Here is a 26,554-nt window from a genome sequence, read left to right on the forward strand (position 1 = left end):
TAATGCATTTATGGAAGAATTATTCTGCCTTTAGAACCACTTTAATTGCAGTGGTCAGGTCACCAAACTAGGTCTACTGTCTTTCTCTGTAAATTTCAAGAATGAGGGGACAGAAATACAAATCCTTTGGCAGGTAAAATAGTTGCCATATATGTATTAAAACATATATATAGCTGTTTGCCTGGAGTTCACCTGGAGGTAATCTACTGACTGTGTTATTAGAGTACCCCCTGCTAGGAGATAAGCTGTGTTTCCCAGCTCCTGAATTCCCTCATGGTGAATTTCTCCTCTTTCATCTTCTCAGGAAGGTGTACAGAATTGGCTTTCAAAGCTGTTTTGTGCATTTTGCAGACCCCAGTAGCCAGAAGCTGCAATTGGGAGAAATGATTGTCGAAGCATATACCAAGGGAGCCTTGGGAAGAGTGGCAAAATAATTGACAATCTGAATTTGTATTTTTGCACAATAATCTGTAGAGATAGAAGTGACAAGCCATACACTGTGCAGATATGATGAATAATTTATTTATATACAATAAGCATTGGTAGATGTATTCCATTTAAAAGAAAAAAATACAGTAACAAAAATATTTTCAGCATAATACCTACAGTATAAACATAAATGTGACAAACAGATTTTGTTGAGTTATAAAGAACACAGAGCCTGATATAACAGAGTACGAGTTGCGTTGTTAACTAAGACAGTAAAAAACTGTACAGTGCAGGCAACACATTACAATAAAATATGATCAATGAGGCAGTCTTTTTCAATAAATCTGGGGTAGGAGCAAATTAAACTAAAATCTCATAAATCCACCATATCTTTTATCCATTTCTGGGATTTCTTTGGAATAGCTCTCACCGTCTTCATCTGAAGGAAGAAAAGAATCAGCAAAGCGCCTCATGAACCCACCATATCTTTTCTGGTAGTCCTGCCACCATTCAGGTCTGCCTACTCTTCTCATAAAGCCACCATATCTCTTCTGCAGCTCTTTAGCTTCATCTTCAACATCTGGACTTCTTCTGTAACCTCTCATGAAGCCTCCGTACCTTTTGTTCACTTCTCCTGGTGTGTCACTGTCAGCATCTGCACCAGTACCTAAAAGCTCTCTGAGGAGATCTGAAGTATCACTGTCAAACTCTTTCTTCATGAAACCTCCATACTTCTTAGCAAGAACCTCTCCACCTGTAGATTCTTCCTCTGGTTCGGTATGGTACAGCTCATCCATTTTCTTTTTCATGAAGCCACCATATCGCTTCATAAATCCACCATATTTTTTGGCTAGTAAGTGGCTATCATCTATCTCTTTCTCAGCTTCTGATGCATTGTCCTCCTTGGCTGTTTGAAGAAGCTCTTTGCAGGTTGCCCAGGCTTTGGCAGATGGCAGTTGTCCTTCACATTCCAATGTGCATGTCTGTAACAAGATTAACAAGTTATGCCTGAACTGTATAAATGCTTGTATACACAGCTACAAGAAATATATTTATCACAGTCTAATTCTCTTGCACCTAGGTACTCTGGTTTCATCCCACACTCCAAAGACATACTTGTAGGTTAATTGTCTAAATTAGCCCTAGTATGTGCAAGTATGAATGTGAATTAGAGGTTGTAAGCTTCTTGAGGGTAAGGACTGATGTGAATGTGCAATATGTAAAGTTATGTTGACGCTATATAAATACCTGTAATAAATATTTCACTAGAGTGGCCATGTTAGGATAACCTTCAACAGTGCTATGTCAAACAGACATATGATTATCACCTTTGTTCATGCAAACTGGTATTGTTTTTAACTAGAGCAAAAGAAAATTAGATATTATTTCTACAGCAAGTAGTTATTTCCACTTCCTTTTGAAATTTGAAAAGTTATTACTTTATTGTGGTTCAAAGTTTTAATCTAGCTTTCAGTGTCACAAATCAGATCCATAATTGTGTCTATCAGCTTGAATTTAGGTACACTATATTTATAGAATTACTAAAACATATGGTATATACTGTATACTATCTATGTTTTATTTGTGTAGTCTATTCTTCAGACAATGGTACAGGAAGTATGGCTGTACTCTACTTTTGATGTAACTCCCACCATTCTGTCACCAGGTGTTCTCTAGCTGAACCTTTGTACATCCTCTGCATTACATATTCTTCTATGACTTCAAGAATGGATTACCAAATATAAATTATTTTTATTAAAATGTTATATAATTAAACATTTTCAGTCCCGTTGTTCCATATTTCATGTGCCCCACCTCCATTTTTGTTCACTGCATGTATTAGTAGTGTTATAAATCATTCAATTCAAGGAATGTTCAGTTGCATTCCTTATTCCTCATTACATGTATTTAGCCATAGTTTACATGGGCCTCAGTTTACCAAATATCACACTGCACAAGGTTCTGCTTTATCTGCTCCATTCAGTAACTTCTCACATGTAACATCAAATGTACATGTATGACAGTATTTCTTTGTGAGTCAATGTCGAAACCATCTGAATTATTGTCTTTTTCAAAACAAGGTATGAGCATCACAGGTTGTATAAGGTCATTGTGGATTTGTAATCAATATCCTGTTTTGGTGCAGGTTTATTTTGCCACTGTTCTCTATTTATTTTACCCTCTCAAGCATAAACTAATTTTAAAAACATGATGCCCTCATGCAGCCTCTGGTCCCTAGCTTTCTCTTGTTATAAAACTCACAGACAGAAAAATAAAGGGGTATATGAAATGCTAGTCATGTGTGCACCCAGTTAGTATTCAGTTAGAACTCATGTACAGACCAGTACATGACAAATTCTATTTGGTTGATCTGTGTTAGAACATTTAAGAATGAGTGCTTTAACTCCAGTCTGATATAAAAGCCACCATTTAAAATTGTTAAGGATTAAATAAAAAACATTAAAGTAGAACTATGACCTCCCATTAAAAAATATGTGCTGAATTGCTCAATTAAAAGTCCATCTGCGTTTACAGTTTTTTCCTAGTCCCCTGTAATGTCTGAAAAATGCCTGTTAAGCGTGCCCATGAAGTCCACCTAATTCGGCTTCCAGGGATAGTGTGGCAACAATGCTGCACTGCTCCTGAATTTGAGCAGAGTTGCTTCTCCCACATAGGCTGTCGCTGCTTGAACTATAGTTGGATGAAAAAATGTTGTAGGGGTTGTGGCTGTCAACATTGTCACTGCAGATTCAGAAGTCTGTAGCTTATCAATCAGCACCTGTTAGTCTGCTCAGTGCTTTCTGGATGGACAACACAGCCTCTGTTGCTGAAACCCTCCCCCACTGTGAGCTACAGTGTCTGGCAGGGGAAGCAAGTGAGAGGTGGATTTTGGCTCAGTCATAAAAGGTAAAAGACAATTTCTGTTTAATTTATGTACTATGAAATACGTAGTAGCTGGATTTGTTACTTGTTTAGACAGTAGCATGGACTAGTCATGTAGGAGCCGTTAGTTGAATGCAGCTGGAAATAGTGTGTGAACCTTTCCTCTATCAGCCTTATGTATAGTACTGTACATTTCACCACTTTAAGCTAATTAGGCTCTGCTTCTTTGCATTTTTATTGACCATCTGACACAGGGAGTTTCCTGACCAGAGGAAAGAGCAGAATGATGATCTCATCAATGTTTCGCTCTTTTATTCTAGTCACGGGCTGGGACAGGTCCTAGACCAAACTTGATTGCTTAATTGAGGTCCAGGACCTTGTTTTGCTGTCTGGCAGGAATGTCTGGAACACGATCACAATTTTCACAAAGTTTTCACTCTGCATGGCAGTTTCTTTGAAGTACAATTTATTGGAAGAATAAAGGACATTTAGAGACTTTATAAATTGCATATATTTTTTATTTTACATATAGATTTTTTGTCTTATCATATGGTTGAATTTTTGTATTCATTTATTAGTTTGGTCACTGGTTTGCATTGTATTTATTTATTTCACATGAGTCACTTTGTGTGTTATATCCCCAATTTTAGGCGATTCATCATTGACCTACTTATGTAGGAGGTGTTGAGGGGTTATTTTGTTTACACAAATTTATTTGTGTGGTATTTGATTGCACTTTAGAGAGGCCATGGAAAGGACCTCAGAATGCAGTTTTTGGGCACTTTAGATAGTCTGGACACCAAATAGATCAATATTGATCTTATCACCATTTATTGTTTTTTTGTGTGTGGTTTTTGCATGATTTATGTATTTATTTAAGTAATATTTAATTGATTTATGATTTTTTTAGCGCTGCACTACTTTTTCTGATTATAATACACTAGCTGTAAAGGTACCAGTTTAGAGTGTTGGCCGCTTTAATATATAGGTATCACTTCTTTTAAGCTCAGGAGGAACTTTCTAGTTGATTCTGGAACAGAAGAGTGGATGTTATAAGAAGAATAAGGGCTCTACTCTTAAAGCATAGAAGTCCAAGTAAATTTATTTAATCATAGAAGTCCAAAGATGACAAGTCAAAGTGTTTCAAGTTCATAAGGTCCCCCCTTCATTGGGGCCTAAATAAATAGTTTAGTTGGACTCTAAGTGGTTAATAGGGAGTTAAATCAACTCTGGAATAAATTGGTTCCTTTGTTCAAAAAGGATGCAAGAGATTGACTGTAGATCAGGTAATACAGTGAGTATATATATAAATAAATACAGTGCATCCAGAAAGTATTCACAGCGCTTGACTTTTGCCACATTTTGTTATGTTACAGCCTTATTCCAAAATGGATTAAATTAATTTTTTTCCTCAACATTCTACAAACAATACTCCATAAGGACAACATGAAAGAAGTTCGTTTTGAAATCTTTGCAATTTATTAAAACTAACAAACAAAAAAAAAACACATGTATATAGGTATTCACATCCTTTGCTCAATACTTTGTTGAAGCACCTTTAGCACCAATTAAAGCCTCAAGTCGTTTTGAGTATGATGCTACAAGCTTGGTACACCTATTTTTGGGCAATTTCTCCCATTCTTCTTTGCAGTAATCAAGCTCCATTAGGCTCGATGGGGAGCAGTGGTGCAGAGCCATTTTCAGATCTCTCCAGAGATGTTCAATCGGGTTCATGTCTGGGCTCTGGCTGGGCCCAGGGACGGACCGACCATTCGTCAACCGGGCACTGCCCGAGGGCCCATGGTCAGTAGGGGCCCAATAAAATGCCCTTAGTACCTTTCATAGGCTTTTTTGGGTGTGGTTTGAGTCTGGGTGAGGACACAGGGGCCCATGATCCCTGATTGACTGGGGGCCCCATGAGTTGTCAGTCCTCCCCTGGCTGGGCCACTCCAGGACATTCACAGAGTTGGCCCATAGCCACTTCTTTGTCCTTTGGGCTGTGTGCTTAGGGTTGTTGTCCTGTTGAAAGATGAACCATCACCCCAGTCTAAGGTCCAGAGCGCTCTGGAACAGGTTTTCATCAAGGATGTCTCTGTACATTTCTGCATTCATCTTTCCTTCAATCCTGACTAGTCTCCAAGTTCCTGCCGCTGAAAAACATTCCCACAGCATGATGCTCCCACCACCATGCTTCACTGTAGGGATGGTATTGGCCAGTTGGTGAGCGCTGCCTGCTTTTCCCCAGACATGATGATTGGCATTCAGGCCAAAGAGCTCAATCTTTGTTTCATCAGACCAGAGAGTTTTGTTTCTCATGGTCTGAGAGTCCCTCAGGTGCCTTTTGGCAAACTCCAGGTGGGCTGCCATTTGCCTTTTACTGAGGAGTGGCTTTCGTCTGGCCACTATACCATACAGGCCTGATTGGTGGAGTGCTGCAGAAATGGTTGTTCTTTTGGAAGATTCTCCTCTCTTCACATAGAAATGCTGGAGCTCTTTCAGAGTGACCATAGGGTGCTTGGTTACCTCCCTGGCTAAGGCCCGTCTCCCTGGATCGCTCATTTTGGCCGGGCAGCCCGCTCTAGGAGGATTCCTGGTGGTTCCAAACTTCTTCCATTTATGGATGATGGAGGCCACTGTGCTCATTGAGCCCATCAATGCTGCAGACATTTTTCTGTACTCTTCCCCAGATCTGTGCCTTGATAGAATCCTGTTTCAGAGGTCTATGGACAATTCCTTGGACTTCATGGCCTGGTTTGTGCTCTGACATGCACTGTTAACTGTGGGACATTATATAGACAGGTTTATAACTTTCATAATCATGAGCAATCAACTGAATTTCCAACAGGTGGACTCCAATCATGTTGTGGAAACATGTCAAGGATGATCAGTGGGAACAGGATGCAGCAGAGCTCAATTTTGAGTGTCATGGCAAAGGCTGTGAATACTTATGTACATGTGATTTTTTTTGTTTTTTTTTTATTTTAATAAATTGCAAAGTTTTCAAAACAAACGTCTTTCATGATGTCATTATGGGGTATTGTTTGTAGAATGTTGAGGAAAGAAATTAATTTAATCCATTTTGGAATAAGGCTGTAACAACAAAATGTGGCAAAAGTTAAGCGCTGTGAATACTTTCTATATATACACACACAACAATCAGTCAAAACATTATGACCACCTGTCAAGACATGGACTCCACTAGACCTCTGAAGGTATGCTGTGGTATTTTGCACCAAGCAATCAGTAGCATATTCTTTAAATCCTCTAAGTTGCGAGGTGGGGCCTCTATGGATTGGACTTGTTTTTCCAGAACATCCCACAGAATCTTGACTGGATTTAGATCTGGAGAATTTGGAGGTCAAGCCAACACCCCAAACTTGTTATGTTCCTCAAACCATTCTTGAAGTCATCACACCAGGCCACCCTATTTCATTGCTCCCTGGTCCAGTTCTGATGCTCATGTGCTCATTGAAGGCACTTTGACTGTAGATCAGCATTAACATCCTGAGTGGTCTCCGGCTACGCTGCCGCAAACACAAAAAACTGTTATGCACTGTTTATTCTCACACCTTTCTATTGTAACCAATATTAGTTTTTTTCAGAAATTTTAGCTACATTAGTTCTTCTATGAGATCAGGCTACACAGGCTAGCCTACGTTCCCCACATGAGTCAATAAACCTTGGCTTGCCCATGACCCTGTTGCTGGTTCATCAGTTTTCCCTCCTTTTGGTAGGTCTTGACCACTGCAGCCTGGGTACATCCCACAAGAGCAGCAGTTTTGGAGATGCTCTGACCCAGTCATCTAGCTATTACAGTTTCGCCCTTGGCATTGTCACTTAAATCCTTATGCTTGCCCATTTTGTATGCTTTCAACATATCAACTTCAGGGAAAACATGTTCAATTGCTGCCTAATATATGCAATCCTCTTTCAGATGCCATTGTAACAAGATAATCAATGTTAGTGGTCATATTATTATGGCTGATTGATGTGTATATATACTGTGTGTGTGTTAATATATATACTGTATATATATATATATATATATATATATATATATATATATATATATAGGCATGAGGTTCAGCATTAACAACTGGTCCTCTTTTTGATTAAGGCCATTCTGTTTCCACAACAGCATTGCAATGCACTGCAATACCAGTTTCTGGAATAATCTGTGATAAGACTTATTCCTAAAGAAAGCAGAGCTGTACTCCGTAAGAGATCCCTAACAGACAACACTTAAATATTATAGTAGAAAAGTCCTTTAAATTGGTATTATTATTGTTGCAGAAGATTTATATAGTACCAACAGTTTGCCCAGCGCTTTACAAATTGGACAGAGATAGTACAGTTACAATACAATTCAATAAAAGAAGAATCAGTGGGCCCTGGTCATTGGAACTTACAATCTAAAAAATTTAGTTGTGTGTTTTGTTAATGCCAACGAAAAAATATCCTTTAAAATGCCCCAAAATAATCATCAGTACTTTACTGATAATGCCAATCACACACCTTCAATTTTTAAACTTTCTTAATATCTTCACAAACTATCTACTTCCACTAAGATGAAGCTTCTTTGATGAAAGATTTATTAAATCATAAAGCTTTAATTTGTAATATGCATTGCATAACAGCTCTTTTATATGTCATTCCAGATTTGATTCTGCATGCTCAGAAGATCAACTCTTTTTTCAACATTTTTTTTTGAAGAATAAGCCTGAAGCTGATCTCTTCTCTAGTTAACTTTTTTTTTTTTAATTTTTAAAAGGGAAGGTACAACTTAATTCTAAAAGAGTTACCTTTTACTTAGAGTACCTAGGATGTTGAAAAGAGGAGGATGTTGCCTCCCCCCCCCTCCCTAATCACTTACCTGACACCACTCTCGATCCAACGCTGTCCCCACTGGCAGCCCACCTCTGCTCTCTTACTGGATTCACAGACTTTACTGAAAGTAGCAGAAACCATCGGCTCCCTCCAGTGGGGACGGAGTAGGGAGGGGGGTCAAGCTGCAATGTTTCTTTTTGGAGTGCACCCACATAAGTGGCCTTATAGCAAGTGGTTTGCTGTGAGGCTCTTAGAGAAGAGGAGGAGCCCAGAGCGTTGGCAAGGGACCCCGGAGGAGGAGCCCAGAGCATTGGCAGAGAACCCCAGAAGAGGAGGTTTGGGGCTGCTCAGTGCAATACTATTGCACAGAGAAGGTAAGTATAACCAGGGCTGCTGTTAGAAACCATGCATACCAACCTTACAGCCCCCCCCCCAAAAAAAACCCCCCACAGTTTACTATACTTCACTTATGAGTGAACACAGTGACTGATTGGTGCTGATCATCCTGAAGGATGGTATTGTGTGCTTGCAGCTGCTGGTGGGAAGGAAAGGAGGGAAGGCGACAGCACTGCGGGGGTGGGTGCACAGAGCGGGGTCTACGCAGCTGGGGGAAATGTATGGTGCACAGGGGGGTTGATGGGTATTTCAGGGGGGCAAATACTGGAACAAATCCCCTTTATGGCTCTCTCTGCAGCAGCTGAAAGCCAGCGGAGAAGAAGCCAGCTTTCAGCTGCTTGCCGAGAGAGCCAGTAATTGTTGGTTCCAGTAATTGCCCTCCCCCTGTGCCAATCACCCTCCCTGCCCACATCCAATTCACACAGCTGCCTATGCCCCTTGTTGGAATGGGCCCTGTACAGCAGGACTGGTGGTACTGCCTTATCATGGTTTGGAGTATAACCAGTTTATTATTTTAATTAAAAAAACATGAGCCTTTACATTCATTTTAAGTTAATTTGTAAAGAATGAGCAAATATCTGCCTATTTTTTGATGTAGTAATTCTACAATGATGGATTTAAATAACTGCATATTTAGAACCTAGATTTAGATTTGGAGTTGGAGGAGCTGAGATTATCAGTTGAAATCAAGGAAAACCAGAATAAAAAGTAGTCTTGTCTTTTCTTGAACATTGAAAGCACTGTTGACCATTCACTTTACACTCTACAAACAATTAGAAGCCACCTGGGGTTTAATTACTAAAGGCAATTAAGCTGCTCACCTTGCAAGGGAAGTTTCTCATTGCAAGGGAATTTGGTTAAATTTCACTTTACAAAGAATACCCAATCACATGCATGGAAAAAAATATTTTTTGCTTGCACATGATTGGATGAAGGAAGTCAGCAAAGCTCCTCCTGATTCACAAAGCTTTGGGCAAAATTCCCTTTACAAATTGCAATGTTCTTTGCAAAGTGAACAGTCTATTTCCGTTTGTAAATCAATAAATTTTTTTTATTGTAAAATGGATTTCTGTTAAGTTACTGTCTTCCTGCCAACTGTAATATGAATTTCTCTGTGGTTCCTTAATAATGTCCTGTTGGTTCTATTGACCCTTAGACCCCTGGTCTAAGTTCTCTGTCACTCGTTCTGTCTCCTCAGGCCTGGAGAAGCATTGGTTACAAGTAATCACACATGAGACCGTCTTGTAAGTAACCAAAAACTTCTAATTTATTCCACAACGAAAGCTCTCTTATATAGTACAATATAACGTGCAAGTGAGAATACAAGCATTTACGTCAATCCTGAATAATGATGAGAAGCAAAATTTAAGGAATGTCTATAATATTACATAAAAACTTATCTGCTACATACAATAGAATCTCGCTAGATACTTTTCAAGGCTGTGAACATAATCTTTCTCAGGCATTGTAATTAGTTATAAGTAACAAACAATTATTTTCTCATGGAACAGAAATATTTGACATTTAATTGTATCATAACAGAAACAGGTGCTTGTTAATACAAAGAAATAGTTGGATACTATCTCCGTCTCTACCAAGGCTAAGCTAAGATAAAAGATAGAAGAATTTTGTGAGTATAGTTCTGTAATACATAACTGACATAGCATATTTTCATTAACTCATTCTGGTTATAATACAAAACAATTAATCAACATGGAATATAAAATGGAGTGAGAAAACAAAATGACAGACCTAAAAGACATACATTTCCCTTCATGTCCTGTTATGAGTTTTCTGCACAACTGAGGTGGGCAGGAGGATTGGCAATAATCTTTGCATCAGGGTCTGTGGGTACATCCTATGGCCCAGTAATCCTACATAAACCTGTGATGAATTAACTTCAAAACATACATAATGCTTTCCAATTTGATATCAGTAAGAGATTGCAGACTTTGTAGTATTGCACTTCTTTAAGCAAATACCAAGAATCTTTGGTTGCATTTGCACATGCAGTGGAAGGTATTCTGGATATAGCGCACTCTGAAAGTATATGTTTACCTGCCTTTATTACATTTAGTACAGCTGTGCTAAAGATATGATCAAAGCTCTTGCTGTCATATTATGCCAAGACTGTAGGTGCCATTAAGAAACTAAGTCTGTAAGCATTTAAAAACTCCAGCAATGCAGTTCAAGCTTTGTGTACTTCCAAGCAACGGGACCAACTCAGGAGAAAACATGGGCCCCAGCATCAAAGCTAGGAAGGCCATATTCAGATAAACATGGCAGAATTTTTAGAAGAAGCAGGAAAATAGATGGCTATCTATCCACGACCTCTTCGTGTCCCGCTCTCTTAACCTCACCAAAAACTGGCTCCAAGCAGCTGACACTGCCTCCCCCGCAGCACTCTCCTATGGAGGTCTCACCTTGACCCACTCACCCAGGCTCAGCGGTCGGAAAAGAGGCGGGGTTGGTCTACTTCTGTCACCTCTAAGCACCTTTTAAGTCCTCCCTAACCCTCCCTCTCTATTCTTCTCTTCCTTTGAGACCCACTGCATCTGGCTATTCTCTCCAACCTCCCTGAGGATTGCAGTGATCTACCGGCCTCCTGGCCCTGTGTCCCGCTTTCTTGATGACTTCCCCGCCTGGCTTCCCTATTTTCTCTCCTCTGAGCTACCCACTATCATCCTCGGAGACTTCAACATCCCTATTAATGTCAATAACTCGGCTACATCCCAACTCCTCCACTTAACCTCTTCTTTTGAGCTAGCGCAGTGTATTCAGTCCTCCACTCATTCTAACAGAAATACCTTAGACCTTGTCTTCTCCCACCACTGTACTCCCTATAACCTCTCAAACACCCCATTTCCCATCTATGATCACAATCTCATCACAGTCACAGTCTCCTCATCCTCAAACACCTATCCCTCCAAACGTCAAACTATCACCAGCAGAAACCTCCGCAACTTGAACCCTGCCCCTTTCTACTCTGCTGCTGACCAACTTTACGACAGTATCCTTCCCCTGTCCTGCCCTCTACTGTTTATAACGACTCGCTATCAGCCGCTCTAGACTCGCTAGCACCCCCAACAACACGAAGCATTAGACCCCGACCGCTACAACCCTGGCAGACTGACCATACCAAAAATCTTAAACGACGTAGTCATGCGCTGGAGCGACTATGGCGCAAAACCAGATCCCAACAAGCGTTCACCTGATATAAACCTGCCTTCCTAACCTACACTTCCTCCCTTCACGCTGCCAAGCAAGCCTACTTTGTTACCCTCATTAATACCTTCTCCTCCAATCCTCGCCAGCTCTTCTGTACTGTTAACTCTCTACTCTCTCTGCCCCCACCTCCACCCAGTACCTCACTCACCGCCCACGAGATTGCTAACCACTTCATAAACAATATCGACGCAATTCGTAGAGACATCGCCACTGCTTAGACTTCCACCCCACCTAGCATCCCTCACACTAAAACCCCCTCAACACTCCACTCCTTTGACCTCGCCACTGCCCAGACTTCCACCCCACCTAGCATCCCTCACACTAAAACCCCTTCAACACTCCACTTCTTCGACCTCGCCACTGCGCAGACTCCCACCCCACCTAGCATTCTTCACACTAAAACCCCCTCAACACTCCACTCCTTTGACCTCGCTACCAATGAAGAGGTCACCAAGGTCTTCTCTGAAGCCCGCCTCACCACCTGCCCCCTTGACCCTGTCCCCTCATAACTCCTACGATCACCCTCTTCCTCCATCCTTCGCTCCCTCAATCACATCTTTAATCTTTCCCTCTCTACTGGACATTCCCCTCCCATATCACTCCCATACTTAAAAAACCCTCCCTGGATCCCACTGACCTGAACAAACTTAGACCCATCTCCCTGCTGCCATTTACATCCAAACTCCTAGAGCACTTAGTCTATAATCGCCTGAGTTCCCACCTCACTGACAACAACCTCCTTGATCCCCTACAGTCTGGCTTCCGCCCCCTACACTCCACTGAAACTGCCCTACTCAAACTCACCAACGACCTCCTAACCGCCAAAGCTAATGGCCACTATTCAGTGCTTCTACTCCTTGACCTCTCTGCGGCTTTCAACACGGTTGACCACCCCCTCCTCCTCAAAAACTACACTCTCTTGGCCTCAGAGACTCCACTCTCTCTTGGCTCTCTTCCTATCTATCACAGCGCTCCTTCAGTGTTACCTATAATGCTGCCACCTCCTCTTCACTCCCCCTCTCTGTTGGGGTTCCTCAAGGTTCTGTCCTCAGGCCACTTCTCTTCTCCATCTACACCTCCTCCCTTGGCCAATTGATACACTCTCACGGCTTCAACTACCATCTCTATGCCTACGACACGCAAATCTATCTCTCTACCCCTCACCTCACCCCTTCAATCTCCACCCGTATCACAAGCCTACTGAGTGACATATCGGATTGGATGTAACTCCACTTCCTCAAACTAAATCTTTCCAAAACTGAGCTCCTAGTTTTCCCCCCAGCCCGCGCCCCCCCCCCGACTTCTCCATCAAGACCAACAACACCACCATCAGCCCCTCCCCTCAAGCCAGAGTACTAGGTGTCATCCTAGACTCCAATCTGTCCTTCCAGCCTCAGGTCCATTCGCTGACAAACTCATGTAGACTTCACCTCCGCAACATCTCCAAAATACGTCCATTCCTAACCCCGGAAACCACTAAGCAACTCATTCACTTCCTCATTATATCCCGCCTTGACTACGGTAACTCCCTCCTCATCGGCTTACCTCACCGCAGGCTATCCCTGCTTCAGTCTATCTTGAATGCTGCGGCCAGACTCATCCACCTTACTCACCGCTCCGTATCTGCCACCCCTCTCTGCCACTCCCTCCACTGGCTTCCGATTGCCCAACGGATAAAATTCAAAATGCTAACATTGATGTATAAAGCTGTTCATAATACTGCCACAAACTACATCACCGATCTGGTATCCAAATACCACCCAAAACGTACTCTCCACTCCTCACAAGACCTCCTACTCTCTAGTTCCCTGGTCTCCTCCTCCCATGCTCATCTCCAGGACTTCTGCAGGGCTTCCCCCATCCTCTGGAACTCCCTACCCCAATCCATCAGACTATCACCTACTCTCCTCACCTTTAGGCGCACTCTGAAAACCTATCTCTTCAGGGAAGCCTACCCCGCCCTCAGCTAATTACTGAACTCCTCCACTCTTCCTACCACTCCATCCCCCACAGCTATTTCCTCCTGTACCACTATCCCCTCCCTCCTAGATTAAAGCAGGGCCCTTGAACCCCTCGTGTATTGAATCGTATTGTTACTGTACTGTCTCGTGTACTGTCTCCCATTATAATGTACAGTGCTGAGCAAACTGTTGGCGCTATATAAATCCTGTATAATAATAATAATATTTGTATGTATTGAATCATGCAGGTGTTGCTTTAGGAGCCTCCAAATACCACATTTTAACATACTTATATGGAGCTTTAGCCTACTATCCTGGTTCTTGTGGTTGAGGAAATAAAGGACCACCTCACACTAATTACATCACTATATGCACAAGCTTTATTTCACAGAGAATATACCCACACCTGAAGGCCGTCTCCATGAATGCGTTTCATCTAATTGGGCTTATTTATAAGCCCTGTTGGGTGAAATGCGTTAACACAGGCGGTCTTTAGCCTGGGACTGTCAGTGTGGCTGTTCCGTGGAATAAGACTCATGCATACAGTGATGCCATCAGTGTATGATGGTCTTTTATTTCCTCAGTGTGTCTGGATTGTAGACAGGCTCTGTTCTATGGCTGACACCCGGATGTGGAAGGTCTGATTTGAGAGCGGAGGAAAAAGCTCTTATCTGTCTCTTGCAATTAACACACTTCTCAGTTCTGAAGGAAGGACAATACGCACAATAAGGAAAAGGGATAATAGATACATTTTACTCTATTGTTGACATCTAAAGCTATTTCTGCATAGGGGTTGATATAATAAAAAGGCAGAGACTGTTTACTCTGATGTCAAAGTCCAATCATCTTACTGAGTAAGGCAAAACAACAATCCCATTGAATAGCCAGACCAGTCATGACAGTCATGAGCAAGGGAAATAAAAAACTGAATTTATATTTGAATATAATTTAATGATTGATGAAATTATTTTATTTTTTACTATATAAAGGAAAATTCTTCTTTTCTGACTGCCTTTTCTTGAGGCCCTACAATTCCAGGACATTACAAAACACCAGTTTTATTTTAGAACATACAGCATGTACAGTGCAGGGCATGTAATACACAAAACAACTTGCAGATTTCAGTGGTCAGGAGTTAGTGCCCCCTTATGGTGTTGGTTGGTGATGTGTGTCCTTTAAATATTGGTATTCAATGGTGAGTACCCCCTAACTGTCAGTAGTCAATGTGCCCTATTTATGGTTAATAAATACCCTCCTGGTCTATGTACACTCTTACTTCTGAATGTGCCTTGCTTGTGGTTACCAAGCCTCAATTTTGATAATGGAAGCAGGGTTACTTACAGATAAGCGGTTAGCAGCAAAGGAAGGGGAGGGTTGTGCTGACATTTTTTTGTTTACACTTGTGATTGCTGTGTTCAGTTCACAGCATCCACAAGGCATGGAGCCACTCTGGTTCTTTGCATTTTCCCTGTAATCTGTTCTGGCATTCAAAGGGTGCACTAGGGTGCATCTTTTTATTCACTGTTTTTCTTACAGTGAGTAAACCAACCCACAAATTATCACTTACAATGTACTATAAGCACCATTTTTATTTATGCAGTTCTACTGGAAGTGATTGTGCCCTGTGGTTTTGATACTTATTTCCCACTTGTTTGGTCAAACCAGATTCTATCTTCAGACAACATATCCTAACACATAACCATTAACACAAAAACATAAGACCCTCTAACAAAGAAAGAAAGCAGAACACGCAAAGAATCTATTTTGTGGCGGGAGTATCAGAAATTCAAAAGTATTTTAACAAATGTTGAATCTCTGTTTTTCAAGCCCCAACACATGGGGGATTTACTAAAAGTGGTGCAGACAGAATCTGGTGCAGCTGTGCATGGAAGCCAATTAGCTTCCAGGTTTTAATGACAAAGCTTAACTGAACAAGCTGGAGTTAGATGTTGATTGGTTACTATGCACAGCTACACCAAATTTTGTGTGCACTAGTTTTAGTAAATCTCCCCCACTGTGACAGAAGCTTGTACATCCAGAAGACTCAACACCCAAGCACAAGTGAAGTAACCTGGTATATGAAGTCTTGTGTAGTGAGAAATGCAAAGACCTGTACATTAGGGAGACAAAGCAACCCCTCAGCAACTGGTTGGCCCAACATACTGCATGTTTGTACACAGCAGTCTTCCTACATCTACAGAGTGGCAATCATTTTAGTATAAAAAGGTAAACATTTTGGACTGAGATGACAACAATTTTGCAAGAGGCCTGAAAGAGAACTAAATTTAAATAACCTTCCTCAAACCAGGGTGGGGGCTTTCTACACCATCTAGCACCCACTTATAACTTCATTCTAACATATCTACCCCAGCGATTTGACAACACTTCATACCTTCCGACATGTCATTTGCACAACTAACACCTATTCTAGACTTCCTACCACCACATTGGCTGGATTATGGAAGCAGAACAGAGAGGTTTTACAAACTTTTGTTCATTCTCTCACACAATCAACATTTTCCTTTGCACATTCCATGGTGACTGTATTAAGGTAAGTGAGTTACCTGTATGGCTATAAATACTGAGATATGTTCCTGAAACTCATTAGAACTAAAGAATTTGCTTGGATGAGCTGATAAACATATTTAACACTACAGAACAAGTCTAGTTGAATGTGACTAGCTAGCTATCTGATGGGCTTATTGAAAAAAGCAATGCCTTCAGTAGGCCAAGGACCTTCCTGGACTGAAGCATCATTGGATAGGTCAGTATAAAAGACAATGACACTAATAGTGCAGTAACCCACAGCAACCAATAAGATGCCACTGTACTATTTGAATAGTTTTCAAATTTGAATGGTTTGAACTGGCTACTTCACTGCTCATTGCCTTGGAAAAAAAGATTGTAATAAGTCTAAAAAGTTCATCATTATAACATGTTATGAAAAACACAACCCAATTTCATGAAGGATGCTGTGCAAACCCCAAATCATTATTGTTGTTAATATCATTCTTTTTCAGAAATGTGGAATAACACCAGCCTTTCTCAGCCAGTGTTCTGTAGAACCCAAAGATTTCACTAGAGGTTGCAAGGGGTTCCTTGAGCAGTGGGAAGAGGTAGAACAATCACCTGGCTAATGTTGACTGCATAGTTTCAGCATTAATATCAGTTGGCAGGGCTAAAGGAGCATCTCTGCTTGCTTCATAACACTGCTAATTTTAGTTGTTTGTAAGGGAGCCATTCTATCAACCGATGACCAATGTAAGAGGAATTCTTCTTAATTACCACCAATGTAAGGGGCATTCTTCTCTCTAACTTCCAATGTAACAGAGTACTCTTTCCACTGACCATAACAATGCAGGGTAGAACCACAATGACCACCAATGTAAGGAGAATGGTGGGGGTGAGGAGCTCTGGATCTCTTGGTATTGACTACTGGGTGGGTGGGTTGTTGCTAAGTGGATAATTTAAGCTCACTGGTGTACATAAGCCTTAGTCACATTCTTGTAATAAACATGGTATCCAGATAAGGAAAAGCATGCCCATTCAAAAATATTTGTGTAGATCAATTTTATTTGTGGTTGCATTTGGTAAAAAAGGACCAACATGTTTTAGGGGTTCCAAGGGCAACCAGAATAGGGATTACAAACAGACATATCTCGGAACTATTAAAGCATTTCCTCCAAATACATCACCCTGCAATTGTCCAGACCACAACTTTCTATTGCTTTCCTTAGCCTTGCTAAAAGGCGTCCCTTGAAGCCCCTGAAACATGTTAGTTCATTTTACCAAGAACAAAAAAACTGATCTGTACAATAATTTCTGGTTAGGCACACTTATCACACTCTTTTCTTTTTATCCCCAAAGAAAAGTACATTCTTCTTACTGACCACCATTCTATTAGAGAACTCTTTCCAATGATCATCAGTACATGGGGGCCCTTTTCCCACTGACCATCAATATAAAGGGGTCCTTTTTCCATTGGCTAGCAATGTAAGGAGCCATCTTCCACTGACCACCAATGTAAGGAAACACTACACTGACTACCAATGTATGGGGGACCTCTCCAGAGACCACCAATTTAAAGAGGCAATTCTCTACTGTTATTCAATGCAAGGTGGGCACTTGCCAACTGATCACCAATGTAAAGGAGCTATTTTCCACTAATAACTAATATAAGGGAGCACTCCACTGACCACCAATGTAAAGGGGTACGTCTCCATTGACTACCAATGCAAAAGTGTAATTTTCCACTGACCATCACTATAAGAAGGCCATTCTCCACTGACCACCAATGTAAGGGGGCAATACACTTACCACCAAGGTAAGGAGCAATTCTTCACTGACCACCAATGTAAGGAGGCAATTCTCACTGACCACCTGTGTAAGGAGGCAATTCTTCACTGACAACCAGTGTAAGTAGGCAAATCTCACTGACCAACAGTGTAAGGAGGCAATTCTGCCCTGACCATGAATGTAAGGAGGCAATTCTTCAATGACTACCAGGGTAAGGAGGCAATTCTTTACTGACCACCAATGTAAGGGGGCAATACACTTACCACCAAGGTAAGGAGCAATTCTTCACTGACCACCAATGTAAAGGGGCACTACACTTACTACCAAGGTAAAGAGCAATTCTTCACTGACCACCAATGTAAGGAGGCAATTCTCACTGACCACCTGTGTAAGGAGGCAATTCTTCACTGACAACCAGTGTAAGTAGGCAATTCTCACTGACCAACAGTGTAAGGAGGTAATTCTGCCCTGACCATGAATGTAAGGAGGCAATTCTTCAATACCTACCAGGGTAAGGAGGCAATTCTTCACTGACCACCAATGTAAGGAGGCAATTCTCCATTGACCATCAATGTAAGGGGGCACTACACTGGTCAACAATATAAGGTGAACTTCTCTACTGATCACCAATGTAAGAGGCACTACATTCACCACCAGTAGACGGGGGAGCTTCTCCACTGATTTCAAATGTAATAAAGATACTACCATTTCACTGTCTTTTTTTTCTGTGCATCAATATTATTATTTTCATAAAGTTTAACTGAATATAATGTTGTCATATAGAGCAGGGAGATGTTGAATCTACAATGGGCGTTAGATACCTCACATTGTTTGTTCTTTCTTTATTTTTGAAGTTACTGATCACACTAATGTACTACAAGCTTTATATGTAATCATTTTAGAAGTTCCCTAAAAACCTGAAAATTATTTCATGGGTTCCTTGCAGGCAACAAATGTTGAAAAAAACTGGTTTAGTACTAGAGCTGATGTATGAAAATATAAAGTAAATTTGTCCTTCATCAGAAAAAAAACAATAGGTTGAAATCATGTCCACTTTTAGTTAAATTTACATGTTCTCCACTGAAAACTCCATAGAAGCTGCAGATAATTATTTGTGCCTAAACACTAGGCAATCATTCATAACCTTGAATTTCTCTATTGCGTTGTTTGACATTAGTTCAAATACTAAATTCCTGAATCACATTACTTTGATTACGGAATAGCTACAATTTTAAAATATTAGTTGGGTGTATCATATTTCATTGAAGCTATTTCCCAAGAAGACATTATTTCTAGTTACATAAAAAAAGAATCCATGGTGGTACTTGCAAGAGCTCCACTCTTCCCCAAGGTAACTATCAATGCACATACGCAGCTGTTTACAGATAATGTAACAGTTAAAGACATTGCTACATATGTAAAGATCAATGTTTTAGCTAGCAAGTAACAATATTGGTCATTTAAAAACTTAATGGCCTTACTGCCATGTTGTCAAAACAAAGAGTCAAGAAAGTCACTATCAGTTAGTTTTTCCTTTTAGCAGTTTTGCACAGTTAATGGTTTCCTTGGGTTATGCTTCATCACTGTTTGCACCAAGTTACTAAATAAAATTTTATATGATGAAATTAATTTCACGGTTTTATGCAGGTGATACATTACTTGTCTAATATACATTATCTGTATATTGTAGACAAGTGTATCTTTTGTAATGATGATTATATATTATGAAACAGTGAAGTGGCGGTAGAAATTTCCTCAAACAATCTCCCCTGAAGAAGCCCGTGAGGGCGAAACATGTAGGGAGTATACTACATTTACCTAACCAAGTTTGAATCTCAGTTGGTATTCTTAGAATTGAAATTGTTTTTATGTTTTTGTATTTTTTCCTTTCTTGTGTTTTTTTTTAAAATTATTTAACTTTTAATGTGTGGTATTCATGTCTATGCACCCTGAAAGTCCTATCTTCTCTATTGATTATTATATATTATGAACTCATGTTGAAAATGAGAATAAATCTTTGTTATTTCTCCTAGACTAGACCAGTTCAGATTATTATGTAATGGTAATAATTCTGATGTTCTATTATTCCTAAATGAGTATAGGGAATTGCAAATAATGGATCTGCTGAAGGTATTTTGTCAGTTGGGCATTTTATGTATTGCTGGTAATAAACTGATAAGAAATCCATCTCTGATAAGTTTAGTTGTGAATATTTTTGAAAGTGCATAAATATGTGAACCCAACACCCATTGCACTGGGTTTAGTCACTGTAAAAGTCTCCTATTTAACATGTCACAGTTCACAATTATTGGTTGCTATTAAGAAATTAAATATAAATGAATGGGATGAATCAAGACTTCAAGCCCAGATACCATTTTTTAAAAATCCGAGGTATTGCAAGGCAGAGAGAGAGCGAGAGAGAGGCAAAAATATCTTGTAAACTGAATTAATTGCTTATTTTGGGCTGCTATATTTGTACAGACCCTTGTATTATCCATTATGCTAAATGGAAAGTGTAACCATGCTGCTTGCACCCATAAAATTTAGACATACAGAATTCTGAAGACCTCTCTAGATAAATATCATTCAAGTAAGACATGTAGCTGGAACTTATTTATCCTATGTAGAAGCTTGTTTGAATAGATACATATACACAGTTGTATTTGCATCCTCAATGTGCAAAATGTTAAGATTTGTCAGTTTGTCATTATACATTCATTATAGGGTTAATTAGGCTTGTTTTAAGATATCAAATGTCCAAGAAAGTTGAAACGATGTCTTAAAGCAGAATGCTAAAATAATTTAGAATATTTATGAATGTTAATCAGTTAATAAAAAGAAGAGTTTCCCCCCAAATCTTTCTTTACTATATGATATAACTGATTAGGCTAGCAAGCCATAAGAGGTAGCTAGCTATAGTATATGCTGTAACATTCAAGAGAGCGCTCATAAATAGTGTGTTGTGATCTAAAAGATTGATATATGATTATGGTATATTGCTGTGCTGACTCATCAGGTGGTGAGTAAGTGTAGACATTGATGAATGATCTCTTTATGACAGAAGCGCATACAATCATATTGTCCATGATAATATCAGTTAATGGTGATCATATGTCATAATACTGCAGAGATTACCCTATAGTCCATTCATTTAATGAATGCAATTAAATGCAATATGTTGGAAAAGGTGGAATTGTTCTAGAACAATGGTAAAATATTTCTTTTAATTGTCTGTGTCAACCATGAAGCACGGTCTAATTAAGTGTTTAAGTTTAATAAGTCCATTATCTTCTGTTTAAAAACAAAGAATTCAATAAACGTTTTGTTCATTAATTCTTCATAATTCACTAAATATATTCATATAGGAATTTTTAAAGTATAAATGACAATTTCAGTGACAACAAGTAATCACACAGTACAGGGTTCATAACGCAAAAAGCTATTGAATGTTTCAATTTGTTTTTATATTTAATATCTACAGTCATAGCTATGCAACATTGCACTTATCACTGTCTATTTTTAATAAGCTCATTACACTGAATACTTTAATTGCATAAAATAAAACAGACACTGTAATTATAAGAGCATAATGAATGATGTCTTCAACAAATAATGGGATTGTTTCCTTGCAAATTTGTTTAAATGTGCTAAGTGAACTAGAAATAAAGTTTGTACCAATATCTGCTCATTTGTGGTGCTAACTACCAAGAGGTGCCAAGGCACCATCAGGTTTATGGAAGTGTATTAAACTGTGCTGATCAGTATGAATCTGGAATTTTTTTCAGGCATATTATTTGTATCAAACATATTTTAGACCTTAATATTTTACAAATTCTCCTAAAGTATAAATCTTGTTTATATTTTAATAAATAAAATAAATCTTCATTGTTATTTAAGAATATATGACAGTGTCTTATACTAAAAATAACTATGTATATTATATATACAATATATTATGTATATTAACCCTCTAAAACTACATTTATTAAAAGCAGACAAACCCAGAAATTGATCATATATTGTGGTATATACTTTATATCTGCCTATCTCCCTCTCAAGGCGAAGTGTAAGAATACAAAGAACCTTTGATCTTGTAGCAGGCACATATGGGGTCATCAAATGAATAGGGTATTTTGACATACACCCTATTGTGCTTTAAGAATTCACTTTGATAACAATGTGAAAGTCAGAAGATCACACATCCCCTGGCAACAATTTCTAATAGGAAGGAATACACACTTCCCTTTTTTATAAGTGAATGAATTGTGCTTTGATCCAGCAGGAGGAAGAGTTGTGTGTTTCATTTCATACGAGTTCAGAGAAAGCAGAATTGTAAAGATTGACATGGGAGCTGCAGGATTGTAAGGCATGACAGGGGAACTTCAGAACTGTAATACTTGATAAGGGAGCTTCAGGAGTGTAAGGAATGACAAGGGAACTGAAGGACTGTATTGACTGATAAGGAAGTTGCATGATTGTAAGGAATGCCAATGGAGCTTTGGGATTGTAAAGAATGCCAAAGGAGCTGCAGGATTGTAAGGAATGCCAAAGAAGTTGAGGGATTGTAAGGAATGCCAAGGGAGCTGCAGGGTTCTAAGAACTAAAAGGGGGCTACAGGATTGTAATGACTGATGAGGGAGCTGGAGGATCATAAGGAATGCCAAAGGAACTGTAGGTTTGTAAGGAAAGCCAAGGGAGCTGCAGGATTGTAAGGAATGCCAAGTTAGCTGCAGGGTTTAAAGGATTGAAAGGGGGGCTGCAGGATTGTAAGGAATGCCAAAGAAGTTGTTGAAATGTAAGGAGTGCCAATGGAGCTGCAGGGTTGTAAGAACTGAAAGGGGGCTGCAGGATTGTAATGACTGATGAGGGAGCTGAAGAATTATAAGGAATGCCAAAGGAACTGCAGGTTTGTAAGGGTTACCAAGGGAGCTCCAGGATTGTAAGGAATGCCAAGGGAGCTGCAGGGTATAAAGGATTGAAAGGGGGCTACAGGATTGTAAGGAGTGCCAAGGGAACTGCGGGGTTGTAAGAACTTAAAGGGGGCTGCAAGATTGTAATGACTGATAAGGAAGCTGCAAGTTTGTAAGGAATGCCAAAGGTGCTGCAGGGTTGTAAGAATTGAAAGGGGGCTGCAGGATTGGAATGATGGAGAAGGGATAATTTAAAGGAATCTACATCAGCTTCTATTAGTATTCCCAGTGAGACTGTGCCTAGCAATAAACCATTACAGAGTCTACAATCAAATAGTATATACCTTTCTTGATCTTACTTGGTACTAGTAAAAATAATTATGGTGTATTACCTGTTTAGGCTTTAGATGCAAATTACATAAAATTTGATTCACCATCACTTTACTATTACATATGTTGGCTTTTCTCCTATGCTCACAATGCTATACACATATATAAGACCATCTTCTATATCTACAGTGACAACTAACTTTAGTAAAACAATTCAGAAATAGATCAGTCTACAGCTGTAATAGGTATCACTTTCACTAAGGGTATTTCAAGCTCAGTGTGCCAGTTCCGTCTACTAAATTCAACAAAACAGTATATCGTTCTATCTATCTATCTATCTATCTATCTATCTATCTATCTATCTATCTATCTATCTATCTATCTATCTATCTATCTATCTATCTATCTGGGAGGATAAGACAAGCTTTAAATAGAAAAGGAGAGTCATGATTGAAACCTTTCAATAAGTTAAGGATGTGATTTTTAAAATGAAGATCAAGTACAAGAGTACATGACCTCAAATTAGTAGGGGGAAAGTTTTAAAAAAAACAATCATAGAAAGTAATATTTTACTGAAAGGGTAGTTGATTCTTGGAATAGACTTCCAGCAGAGGTAGGGAATCAGTGAATAGTAGATGAATTCAAACATACTTGGGACAAACATAGGTCTAACTCAAAAAGGTTAAAGAAATGGAGCAAACAGAATGGACCAGTTGATAATTTTTCTGTGATTGCGGCTCTATGTTCATATATATTTATATATATAGTACAAAATGTACTATTTGCAAAAAAAGAACATTTCCATATATATATATATATATATATATATATATATATATATATATATATATATAAAACAAATGTTCTCTTTTGCAAATAATACATTTTGCACAATAACCACTCCAACTAGTATATTTTAGCCTATGAAACATACATGGTATTTTAGAAGTGGGTATACTGTATATACCTAAAAAACTACAGGTACTATATTTGCAGGCTTCAGGGGTCACTCTGGAAACAGCTGGCAATCACCAGGGGTACTTGCCAAAGGTGCTGTAGCAGAGCCTTCACATGTAGAAGAGTTCTTAGACTCCGCTGGAGAAGTCCAATCTAGCGCTAGCGCGCTGTCCAAGGTGCTGAACTGCTGCCTGCCGCACATCGGACACATCAAAGTATTTCTAAAGACCCTTCAACTTTCTGAGCTCACCAGATCGCAGAAATCGCTACTCTCGACTTACCAAAGCGTTGATTTCAGTTGCTTGCCCCAAATGGTAAGCACAGGAAGCGCAATCTTTGCTGCAATCTGCCCGAATTGTCACATACAGGTAGGTGGTAATGGCAAGGACTAAACAGCAGTGCTTACTAACCAGCGTGATTGACTGCAAAAGAACAGAGAGAAAGCAGAAAAACTCGTTATATAGCTGGCATATACCGTCATGTCACATATATAACTTTTCTGCCTGTGCAAAGCTAAGAGTTGTGTAGAGATGCAATGAGAAGTGACAAGTGTGCATTTTGCACACCAGACATGGACTCTCTATGGCTTGTGATGTACACAGGTAAGTCAATGTATGGTGACACTTACTTGCATGGCTCCGTGTCAGCGCTGTAGTAGATGATCCACCACAGCCGGCTCAGTACTGGGCGATGCTGGATGGGACTGAACGGGAAATTATTTATAGAGGAACAAAGTAGTCAAGGTCTCTAGAGAAAGTGTGGAGACAAGGAGCAGCCCGCGGGTGTTGCTGATCAGCAGAAACCTGTGCAAGTCTTGTAAGTGATCTCTCCTCCTCTACTTTTCTATGAGCTGGAGAGAGAGAGGGAGCGAGAGGGAGAGAGAGAGAGCGGTGACAACGTCTACGAGCCACTTTCCTTAAATGGACGTGTGTGGTTGGAGGCTCGTTAGAGGAATCACAGAGCTGGGCTTCTTTATAATTAGTTAAAGAAGAGAGCAGACAGCTTCCCCCAATAGCCTGTAGGCTCCATCTGACGCATCTCCTACGAAATCTCTTCATGGATTTCGCAGTGTTTGCCCCATAAGTTCTTATAATTAAGCAGAGTCATGATCGCCATCAGAAGCGCTGGGGGAGGCTCATATGTGGGACACAAAAACGTGACAGCTAAAATATTGGCACATTTTCAATAGCTATGGAGAGCATAATTGCAAGTGTCAGTAAAACCACAAAAGCTGCTATATTCAGAATGAGCAATACTGGTTTCCAGGTATTGTAGGTGGATTGGTGATTGAAATGCAGTTCCTGGTACACGATGCTGTGCTTTAGGTATAGTATAGGCTGATTTGTTCTTACATGATCTCTCTGTAGAAAATGAGCACGTTGTGAGCACTCTACAAACTATGGGTGACAGCTCTGAGCACTGAGCACGAGGGGATGGCAGCAGTTAGCAAATTTGTCCTTTAGAGGGCGCTCATTCCCTACTTCAGGCTGCACGGGACCTTGCGAAGGAAAGGAGAAGCACTTCGGTGTCAGGCAATAGAAAGGAACAAGAAATTGGGCAAATGTAAAGGTTTGCATTATATAAAGCTTTCGTTCTACAATCTCATATTATAGAACTCAAGATCTGAAGATTCAGAATAACAAAACATTTTTTCAATGGTTTAATTATTAACAGAAAATTATTATATATTTAAAGTAGAAATTACACTTTTTTTGTTTCTGATGAAGCAAGCAAGGGTTAGACCCTCAGTCAGATTTTTGTAGCTGCCTATGTTCCCACTGGGGAGAATTATGCTGGCCATTCACTAGTAGAATTTCAAGTGAGAATATCTGTATGAACAGTAAATACTTTGTATGTTCAATAACTGGATGAACAGATTTTTGGAGCTGCCTATGTTCCCACTGGGGAGATTTATGCTGGCCATTCACTAGTAGAATTTCAAGTGAAGATATCGATATGAACAGTAAATACTTTGTGTGTTCAATAAATGGATGAACAGATTTTTGGAGCTGCCTATGTTCCCACTGGGGAGATTTATGCTGGCCATTCACTAGTAGAATGTTGAGTGAGAATATCTGTATGAACAATAATTATTTTGTATGTTCAAAAACTGGGTGAACATATTTTTGTAGCTGCCTATGTTCCTACTGGGGAGATTTATGCTGGCCACAGCCCCCCCCCCCCCGCCTTGACACCGACCAACATCAGTGATCAACAATACCCCTGCCCCCCCAACTGAGAGTGCCTTCCACTAATACATCCCCCCCTTCCCAGAAACAGGGAGAAAGACACTCCTCACCTTCACAGCTTCGGACATCCTTGGGAATGAGAGTCGGG

General features: G+C 39.8%; 1 protein-coding gene across 1 annotated transcript; it reads right to left on the reverse strand.

Moving 5' to 3' along the window:
• Positions 1-500: 500 nt before the first annotated feature.
• PENK (proenkephalin) lies at positions 501-25,237 on the reverse strand. Its single transcript, XM_089678470.1, has 3 exons — positions 24,846-25,237; positions 24,499-24,639; positions 501-1,412 (listed from the first exon to the last, which is right to left on the reverse strand). Exons 1-3 carry the CDS (start codon positions 24,849-24,851, stop codon positions 795-797), a joined length of 765 nt encoding a protein of 254 aa, XP_089534596.1. The 5' UTR covers positions 24,852-25,237; the 3' UTR covers positions 501-794.
• Between the last annotated feature and the right edge of the window lie 1,317 nt (positions 25,238-26,554).

The sequence above is a fragment of the Staurois parvus genome, unplaced genomic scaffold (assembly GCF_062004578.1).
Source record: "Staurois parvus isolate SC_StPar_1 unplaced genomic scaffold, SC_StPar_1.0 ptg000205l, whole genome shotgun sequence".
NCBI lineage: Eukaryota > Metazoa > Chordata > Amphibia > Anura > Ranidae > Staurois > Staurois parvus.